The 10,284-nt window shown below is 39.3% G+C and overlaps 1 protein-coding gene across 1 annotated transcript in view; it reads left to right on the top strand.

Annotated features, from left to right (window-relative positions):
* Positions 1–1,362: 1,362 nt before the first annotated feature.
* Positions 1,363–10,284, top strand: part of frg1 (FSHD region gene 1) — a gene marked incomplete at its 5' end in the record, with an annotated part of 15,787 nt that continues 6,865 nt past the window's right edge. Inside the window, 4 exons of the mRNA XM_034187778.1 lie at positions 1,363–1,442; positions 3,165–3,279; positions 5,735–5,839; positions 6,027–6,118. Coding sequence (XP_034043669.1) covers positions 1,363–1,442; positions 3,165–3,279; positions 5,735–5,839; positions 6,027–6,118 — 392 coding nt within the window. The remainder of the gene's footprint in view (positions 1,443–3,164; positions 3,280–5,734; positions 5,840–6,026; positions 6,119–10,284) is intronic.

Below are 10,284 nucleotides of genomic sequence, written 5' to 3'. Positions count from 1 at the left end.
TTGACCAGAGTGGGAAGTGATCATGAGTGTAGCAATCTGCAGTAGAAATCAGTGATAGAAAAAGAAAACTAACATTTCATTCATCACCCAGTATGGTTTTTCCCAGAGAATGGTAAATTCCTGAAGTGTTCATTAGCTGTGCCATTGTTCCACCATTGCACAAGCTTAAAAAAATTGAAAACTCAATTTTGTGGTTGTATTTACTGTTGAGTCCAGGTGTTAAGGGTTCAAGGGTTCATTGGCTTTAGTCTAGAAAGAGTATTTAAGTAGAAAAATCAGACACCAAACTGGAAAGGCTGAATTAGGGTTGATTTGAGGGGAAGGTCAGATTAAACTCTTTTCTCTCTTCTGCCTTCAGGCATTTTGTTCTGTGGTCATGGTGCTCATTCAGAGTCTGCACAGAGACATTGCTGACAATTAAATCAGTCCAGGTCTTGTGAGAACCACTGAAAATGGCTGGGAGATTGCAACATCCCAATTCCCCCAGTGTCCCCTCTGCATGCAATTAAGGCCATTTCTAAGAGATGAAAGAGGACATGAGGTTGTTTTATAGAAGGGAAGATCAGAGATTCTCCCTTCTGCTTAATTAAGCAGCCAAACAGTGGGATTGTGCAGATTTTACAGAAATGCATCAAATGGTCACTTTCAGCAGCAGGTTAGAGGATAAAATGTTCTCTTGTAACTCAAAAAGTTGCCTGTTCCGATGACAATCAAATAAATAAATAAACCCATATGTAATATTTTACCTCTTATTTTATTATTATTATTATTTTTTTTTTATTATTTTAAAGGGCTTTTCCATTCCTTCACAGGGTGATTCTATGACAAACTACAAATGGTTGGAAGCTTTGATTCATTGTAAAATTACAGAAAGAGCGGGGAGTTTGGAATAAGTCATGTAGATTACAGAACACCTTCCGTATTTTATCCCAAATACCCCACTGCTGTTAAAATGGATGAGTATCAGCACAACCCTGCACAGCCAAAGGGTTTGCATTATTAATTACATGAAAGCATAAGTAAAACATGAAGACGGGCACAATGATGCATTTGCAGGAAGAGTAAATTAGGCATATTTTAATAATGAATCATGACTGGTAGACAGCAACTTACAAAACACCAAAAGGACTTTATTCTGTGAAAGTGTGTGTTTGTTTGATTTATTTATTTAGTCTGGACTGGCCAGCATATGGGTATGAGTGAAAGATTTTGCATCATGTTAATTTAATATATTTTAATTTGGTTGTTAGCCTGCTTCAGCATTCTGGTTTAAATGATAGTAAGCCTATTATACTAGGAAATTGTGAGTGTCATTAGTCTAAACAGATGGTAAAAAGTTTTTTGTGTGTGTGTGTATGTGTGTGTGTTTGTTTGTTTGTTTCAGGTGATGAAGGACCAGACCCTCCAGAGCAGTTTACAGCGTTCAAGTTGTCAGACACAAGGTGAGCGTGCAAACACAGGTTGGTCAGTGTTTCAGTGTCCACCAGATATTTCTTCAGTAATACCCTCGTCACACATAGCTGGAATCACGCAGAATGCCATCAGAATAATGAATTGGTGCACACCCGAAAAGTGTCGGATTTCAGTTCCAAAACATTCTGACAGCCATCTGCGGAAGTCGACACAGTTGGTCAAAATTGGCCGGTGGCCCCCGAGTGTGATGCACATGTTCAAAACCCTCTGGGTCCATGTGCAATCTGACGACCATCTGACTGTTGTCTGAAATATGTTTGGGCTGCATCCTGCAGGTGTGCATGAGGCAGTCCGGATGTGTTCTGGCACGGCTGACCACGCCTCTTTTTCTCCCAACTTATGCCAGTATTTGCTGTGTCGGGAATGGTTCCTCCACATTCTTGCTATGTGTAACGGGGGTTTAAGTGATACATCTTGCCTTGCATTTCTGCCCTCTTTTATTCCACTTTTTCCTTTGTTTTGGCAGTCTGTATATTGTCTAGATGTAAAACAGGCAGTCCCTGCAGCTTGTTACATCTGTGTATGGCTAGGGATGGATACCGAAACCCAGTATTAAACGGAACCCAGGGTTTAATTATTAAAGACCAAAGTATTGATAAGCTCCTCCCCTTAAGTGTATTGCTTTGGGTGCCAGAGAAATTAAGGAAATAAATTTAGAGCTCTCTCACTAGCAGGGTGGGTGTGTATGTCTGTGTGTTTGCGTGACACAGCAAGCAGTGCGTGAGTCTCTCTCTCTCTCTCTCTCTCTCTCTCTCTCTCTCTCTCTCTCTCTCTCTCTCTCTCTCTCTCTCTCTCTCTCTCTCTCTCTCTCTCTCACTGGCAGCTTCACTTATATCTTTCAATGTCTTTGAGTCTGTTTGCTGGTAGCACTCGCAATATCTCTCTCTCTTGTTCTGTTTCTGCCACGTGCACACACAGAACCACTGATTGTAGAGAATACGAAATGCCCAAAGGTGTGGATGCACTTCTTAAATAGTATATAGAAAATAAAGCAAAAAGTACAGATCAGAATACTGTCAAAGTACCAGACCAATAAGCAGTACTGCTAAGAGTAGTAGTAGTACCATTAAAATCTTAATACCCATCCCTAAACATGGCCATAGCTCATGCAGGGGCATAGCTGTCAGTCCTCTGTGTGTGAGCATGGATACATAAAATTGATTTGAATCAAACTTTGTGGAATGATTGAGGGTCACCCAAGGTCAAAGTGATTTGATTTTGAGAACAAGTGGTTGAAAGTCAAACTCAAAATTTTGGCCCAATGCTTCTATGTATAGTTGACATTTAGAATGTGTTCTGATTGTATGTATCAGCTCTATTCTTGTAATAAAACATGAAAGAGGTATGATGAGTGCACACAGAACCATATGTTATGGTATCACTGAATCACAAAAAATTTGAACTATGAAATGGTGTCAAAACTCTATGGTGCAGTTTTTGCACTCTAGTGCCCCTTCTTGTTCTGGATGCATTTTCTTTGTAGAGTATTTAGTGGCAGATCTCAGCTTTTTAATGCTATGCTGATTATGTTTTCCTGCTAACTAATAAAAATGTCAGAGGAAAAGTCAGTGCAGGCTTAATATATTTGTTTGTTTAGGAGAATTGTTAAAATGCACAGTCAGTGTTTTTATTTATGTCTGGATGAGCTGTTGCAGCTGCAAGTTTTTATTTGGCCGTCTTTGCTGTTACAGAATAGCCTTGAAGTCTGGATATGGCAAGCATTTGGGTATCAACTCGGAGGGTTTGGTCGTGGGACGCTCAGATGCCATCGGCTCCAGGGAACAATGGGAACCCATTTTCCAGGATGTGAGTAAATATTTTGCTGCTTCTCCTCCTAATCTCATTAAACATGTAGCTTTAACCTCATTTGTAACAGAGGATGTGAGTGAAATGACAGAGGGACCAACAAAACAAAAGGTGCCACTTCCCCCCCGTGTGCTGAGTGGCTGATATGTCTTCTTGTGCTTTTTGTTTTTTCCAGTTCCAGCCAAGCCCTTTTCCAGTCAAAAACTGTTAAATCTCATGTCTAACTAAAACATAACCCTTACAGTGAGGAAGTGGTGTTTTTCGTGGGCCTTCCAGTTATTGAGTATTAATTACTGTGTCTTTATGCTCATTGTTTTAAAGTTAGATTCATCGTCGCAGTAAGTGACATCAATAAGATTCCCATCTAGAGCAGATGTGAGGTGTACACATGCAAACATTTCATTCCTGGTAAAAGCCATACTTAATTTTTTAAACATGCCTGCCAGTATTATTTTAAGATGTTTGAGTATCTTGTACAAACAGTATATTCTCTAAATTAAGCATTCTGACAACACACCCACCTCATAATTCAAAATGTCCTTTTGCCTATTAACTTTTATTAATAAATCTTTTTTCTTCTTGGACTATGATCCCTGGTGGATCAGTTAGCAAAGAATGGTGTCCCAGTTTCTGTTGATGGTATGTGGCAGCAGCAATGTTCTCTCTTTTGTCCCCCAAATCTTCAGGGCAGAAAATGTCCCCCTGTAATTTTTATTGTCTGAATTGCTCAAGTAACTCTTGAAATCCTTTAAACACTAATGGAAATTAATAACAATAACTTCCAGTCAGCTATTTCAAGGTGATTTACAATATAAAACCACAAAAATAAACACAAGCAAAACAAGCAAGCAGACAGGAGAAATTCAGCACTACAAATAACATAAGCACACTAAATGAGTAAATCAAGATTTCTAGTGTAGTAGATTTCTAGTTCTTCAGTTCAGCTGGACTATTTCAGGCACACCTGGAGTTCTGTAAGCAAAGGCTCTACAGCCTCATTATATATATTTTTTTAGGGAGGGACGTTAGTGCTATATTAATATAATAATCATGTTTCTTCATTCTGGTCAAAACTAACAGCTGCATTGTGAATTTTTTATAACTTTTAATACTATTATTTTCTGCGCTGGTAATGGTATGGCTGGGTGAGTAACTAAAAAGTAAATGCCATCATCTTGTATCTCACCAAATTTAAAAAAGACATAATGAGGATGAAGTAATTAAGCTGTGGTTAACTTTTATGCACCATGTCAACTGAAAAAGCAGGTGTTTTGCTCATACAGAGTCCCATAGACGTGTCTGCCGGATGCAGTGATCTCCTGCATCTGAAGCAACAGCTAACCAGTTAATCAAGCAACCACTGGGAGAAACCTGCCTCCAATGATGTAAAATATGAGATGAAATATACAATAGATCTTGAAAGTAAAATGGGAATTAAAGAATGGATAGAACATGTGGCTTGGGATGACACCAAACATTTTTTGTTGGTATTAGTGATGGTAAACTTAAAACAGTGTTTTGCAAATGTGTCTAAGTCTTTGCAACACCCGTGTAACATTGCTCTGGAGTCCATATCCAAATGAAGACATGCTGAACACTGACATCAGCTGGATGGTTCATGAACGTGCATCTATATCAAATTATGAATTTCATATTTAATAACTGTGGTTGGCGCAGGGGTCTGTACTTGCACTAGTAAGTATGGTGCTTGCATGGTATGTCGGAGGATAACATTTTACAGTGCTCAGTTATATAAACTGACACAAAAGCATCACACAGAGACAGACAGACAGACAGGTGGATAGATAGGTAGTTAAAAAAATCACCCCAACATTTACTCTTTCACTGTTGAATTACAAAATCACCCAGGGGTTGTGTTAAATGAACACGTGGATGTCTGAAGGCTGGTAAAAGTGCTCGTCTTTGCTTGAGATCAGAAGTAAAATTATTATTTGATATTTTTTAAAACTGACTTCCTTGAATGTGTCCTCAAATTTGGTTGTTTGGCGTGAATTGGCTGTAAAACCAAGGACATAACCTACGTACATACAGACGGGGCTGTTCATCTGACAATAAATACTCATCTTATATGCATCACATGCAGTAGTAAGCTTTTTATTTTTATTTATTTTCTTTACATGGCTGTCTCCTGCCTTTCACTGACCTGTCACATGGTTCACTGGCATTAAAACGATGACTGATAACACTGGGCTGTACTCACGAACAGCTCATTCGATATGCTGAATGCATCAGCTTTATCATGGTGAAGCTCTGCCTGCCTTGGTGGTGTGTTGAACGCATAAACAACATGCCCGGCACAACCTTGAGACTTTTTCTTTTTTTTTTTTTACATCAAATATCAGGCAACCTTTCACGCCTGTCAGAATAACCAATCCCACTGCAGTTCTATCTAATCTACTGTTTCCTCCTCTGTTTTCTTTCTTTTCTGCCTCAGGGCAGACTAGCTCTCCTGGCAGCAAATAGCTGCTTCATCTCCTACAGTGACAGTGGGGACATCGTGGCAAAGAGCAAAACAGCAGGAGATGATGAGATCGTGAAGGTAAGGTGAAGAATTGTGTCCATGCACAAGGTTGCATGTTAATCCTTTTATTTTAAGCATACAATCTCTGGAGGTCTAACTGTTGGGGAAGGAAGGGGAAAATGTTTGTGACCTCAACTCTGGAGATTCATGGTGTTATTTAATGCATAAGCCTTTTTTTTCTTTTCATTTCCTGAATTAAGTACAGATCCGATCAAATGCAGAGCGAGAGGTCAAGCATAAAGACGACATTGCAGCTGAGGACCGTGGCAATGTGAAATCCTGTGAGGTCAATTACGTGTACGTAATTTCCACTGTGTGTAGATGTTGTGCCGATTTAACAGAGAAGCAGTTCAGTCAAAAAGACATGAAGTGCTGCATGCTGTGTGCTCTTAAAAATTTCAAATCGCTTGTTCTTTGGTGCAGTGCACCTTTTGACCTGCAGTTTACATGATTTAACAGTAAATCTGAAAACTGTTTTAACCCCCAACATACACACACTCTCCTATATTACACAAGTTCAAAAGGGGAGTTGCTCTTATTAGTACACATGCATTTTAAAAACAGAATATTTTAGTGAAATAAGGTACACACAATATTGGAGACACTTTACCGTATGACAGACTCCCAGTATAGTGCTGCCATCTCTCTATAGTGAAACATAACCACATCAAAAATCACCACCTGTGAACTCAAAAGGCACTCTGAGTTCAGAAATTCAAGAACAATATGGATATAATTATTCTGCCAAACAGAAGGGCGCAGTGAGAATGAGCACTTTTTCCTCTCATCTATTTTGAATGCTTCCATGGTGACTTTGACTTTTATGTCTTTGTGTATCCTTTGAATCATGTTCGTTGGTCATTTTTCCTTCATTTGATAAAAATGGAAAGCAAATGTTTAAGGCTGAAGTGAAAGCATGACTCCATGTTCTGCTTTTATGCACACAAAAGGTTTATTTCTCTCAAATTTTGTTCAAAATGTTTAAATATCTGTTGGTGAGAACTTTACCTTTGCCAAGGTAATCCTGGCAGGTGTGGCATAACAAGATGCTGATTAAATATATATCTATCTATCTATCTATCTATCTATCTATCTATCTATCTATCTATCTATCTATCTATCTATCTATCTATCTATCTATCTATCTATCTGTCTGTCTGTCTGTCTGTCTGTCTGTCTGTCTGTCTGTCTGTCTGTCTGTCTGTCTGTCTGTCTGTCTGTCTGTCTGTCTGTCTGTCTATACCTATCTATCTATCTATCTATCTATCTATCTATCTATCTATCTATCTATCTATCTATCTATCTATCTATCTATCTATCTATCTTATCTGTCTCTATCTATCTATCTATCTATCTGTCTCTATCTATCTATCTATCTATCTATCTTATCTGTCTCTATCTATCTATCTATCTATACCTATCTATCTCTATCTATCTATACCTATCTATCTCTATATCTCCATCTGTCACTATCTATCCATCGCTACCTATCTACCTCTATCTATCTATCTCTATCCATCTCTACCTATCTCTATCTATCTATCTCTGTCTCATCTATCTCTATCTCATCTATCTCTATCTATCTCTCTCTCTATCTCTATCCCTATCTCTACCTCTATCTCTAACTCTCTAACTTTATCTATCTATCTATCTATCTATCTATCTATCTATCTATCTATCTATCTATCTATCTATCTATCTATCTATCTATCTATCTATCTATCTATCTATCTATCTATCTGTCTCTATCTGTCTATCTATCTATCTATCTATCTATCTATCTATCTATCTATCTATCTATCTATCTATCTATCTATCTATCTATCTTATCTGTCTCTATCTATCTATCTATCTATCTATCTATCTTATCTGTCTCTATCTATCTATCTATCTATCTATCTATCTATCTATCTATCTATCTATCTATCTATCTATCTATCTATCTATCTATCTATCTATCTATCTATCTATACCTATCTATCTCTATCTATCTATACCTATCTATCTCTATCTATCTATACCTATCTATCTCTATATCTCCATCTGTCACTATCTATCTATCTCTATCCATCTCTACCTCTATATCTCCATCTGTCACTATCTATCCATCTCTACCTATCTACCTCTATATCTCCATCTGTCACTATCTATCCATCTCTACCTATCTACCTCTATCTATCTATCTCTATCCATCTCTACCTATCTCTATCTATCTATCTATCTCTGTCTCATCTATCTCTATCTCATCTATCTCTATCTATCTCTCTCTCTATCTCTATCCCTATCTCTACCTCTATCTCTAACTCTCTAACTTTATCTATCTATCTATCTATCTATCTATCTATCTATCTATCTATCTATCTATCTATCTATCTATCTATCTATCTATCTATCTATCTATCTATCTATCTATCTATCTATCTATCTATCTATCTATCTATCTATCTATCTATCTATCTATCTATCTATCTATCTATCTATCTATCTATCTATCTATCTATCTATCTATCTATCTATCTATCTATCTATCTATCTATCTATCTCTTTCTGTATCGATCTCGATCTATCCCTGTCTCTATCTATCTATCTAGCTACAGTGAGGAAAATAAGTATTTGAACACCCTGCGATTTTGTAAGTTCTCCGACTTAGAAATCATGGAGGGGTCTGAAATTTTCATCTTAGGTGCATGTCCACTACTGTACATAATTAACAATAACTATCATCTTAACCTATAACACTCATTTATATGAGCGTTTAAATGGCGAGATGAAACTCACACACAAAAAAACTAAGAAATCACGTGTACATAAGTATTCACAGGCTTTGCCGTGAAGCTCAAAATTGAACTCAGGTGCATCCTGTTTCCACTGATCATCCTTGAGATGTTTCTATAGCTTAATTGGAGTCCACATGGGGTAAATTCAGTTGACTGGACATAATGTGGAAAGGCGCACACACCTGTCGACATATACGAGGGGGGTTCATTAAAGATTTGCCCTGACCAACTTCCCGTGGACCGAGAGGAACGAAACGTGACACGTTTATTAGTCTGTCTCTACATAGGTGCCACCAAGGGTGACACACTTCTCCCATCGCTTTATGCAGCTGTGAAGGCCTCGCCTGTAAAAGTCCCCAGATCCCTGAAAAGTCCCTGAAGCTACGACTTGACCTCGAAAATAAGCTCCTCATCGCCTGAGAAGTGCTTGCCCTTCAAAAAAGGACTTCATGGTTGGGAGGAGGTGAACGTCCGATGGTGCGAGGTTGGGAGAGTAAGGTGGGTGAAGTAGGATTTCATAGCCGCAGGACAGTGCTTCCTTCTGGGCAACATGCGAGTTGTCAACTGGGGCATTCAGTCAGCATGCCGCGGCTCTTGGTTTTGATGGCCACCCGCAATTTCTGCAACACTGAAGCATAGTATGCCCCGTTAATTGTGGTACCCTTTTCCAGGAAATCCATCATCACTACTCCGTGCTGGTCCCAAAAGACTGTGAGCATGACCTTGCCGGCCGAGGGTTGAACCCGTGCTTTCTTTGGAGGTGGCTAGTCAAAGTGCTTCTATTGCTTCGACTGGGCTTTAGTTTCTGAATTATAGTGATGGACCCATGTTTCTTCTTGCGTGATTAGTCTGTTGAAGAAACCTCCTGGTTGCCTTGAAACATGTCGGAGCACTTGACTTGTTCCTGCATCTGGAAAGGTGTGAGCATCCTGGGAACCCACCATGCAGACACGTTTCGCATGTGCAAATGGTCATGAACGATTTTTTCCACCGACCCCACACTAATCTTGACATCTTGGGCTAGTTGGCGAACGGTTGTGCGGCGAGCCTCCAAAATCGGGGCCTCAACTTGCCGGATAGTGCCTTCATCAATGGCGGAATGTGGTCACCCAGGAATGGGAGCCGTTTCCACAGATGTCTGACCACACTTGAATTGACGATGCCAGTGTTTAACAACGTCATAAGATGGGGCATCCTCGCCATAAGTCTCTTTCATCTCATCGAAAGTCTCTGTCGGTGTGCGGCTTTTCAAATACAGGAACCTGATGAATGCTCTACACTCAACTGGCTCCATGTTGCGACTTTGCTTTATTTGAGCACCTGCAGCAAAGGAACGAATATGAGTTCTGAGCTGAAAATTGTCACGTTACCTCTTGAGATATGCATTACTATGCATGTGCAATTTCAGACTCCTGCAGTAACTAGAAGTGGGTCAGGGGAAATCTTTAATGAACTCCCCTCATACGCTCCCAGAGTTCACAGTGCATGTCAGAGCACAAACCAAGCATGAAGTCAAAGGAATTGTCGGCCTCTGAGACAGGATTGTCTCGAGGCACAAATCTGAGGAAGGGTACAGAAACATTTCTGCAGTTTTGAAGGTCTCAATGAGCCACTTTGGAGGTCCCAGTGGCCTCCATCATCCGTAAATGGACAAAGTTTAGATACACCAGGACGCTTCTTAGAGTT

This window comes from Thalassophryne amazonica, chromosome 15 (assembly GCF_902500255.1).
Source record: "Thalassophryne amazonica chromosome 15, fThaAma1.1, whole genome shotgun sequence".
NCBI lineage: Eukaryota > Metazoa > Chordata > Actinopteri > Batrachoidiformes > Batrachoididae > Thalassophryne > Thalassophryne amazonica.
This window is presented reverse-complemented; position numbering and strand designations above follow the sequence as displayed.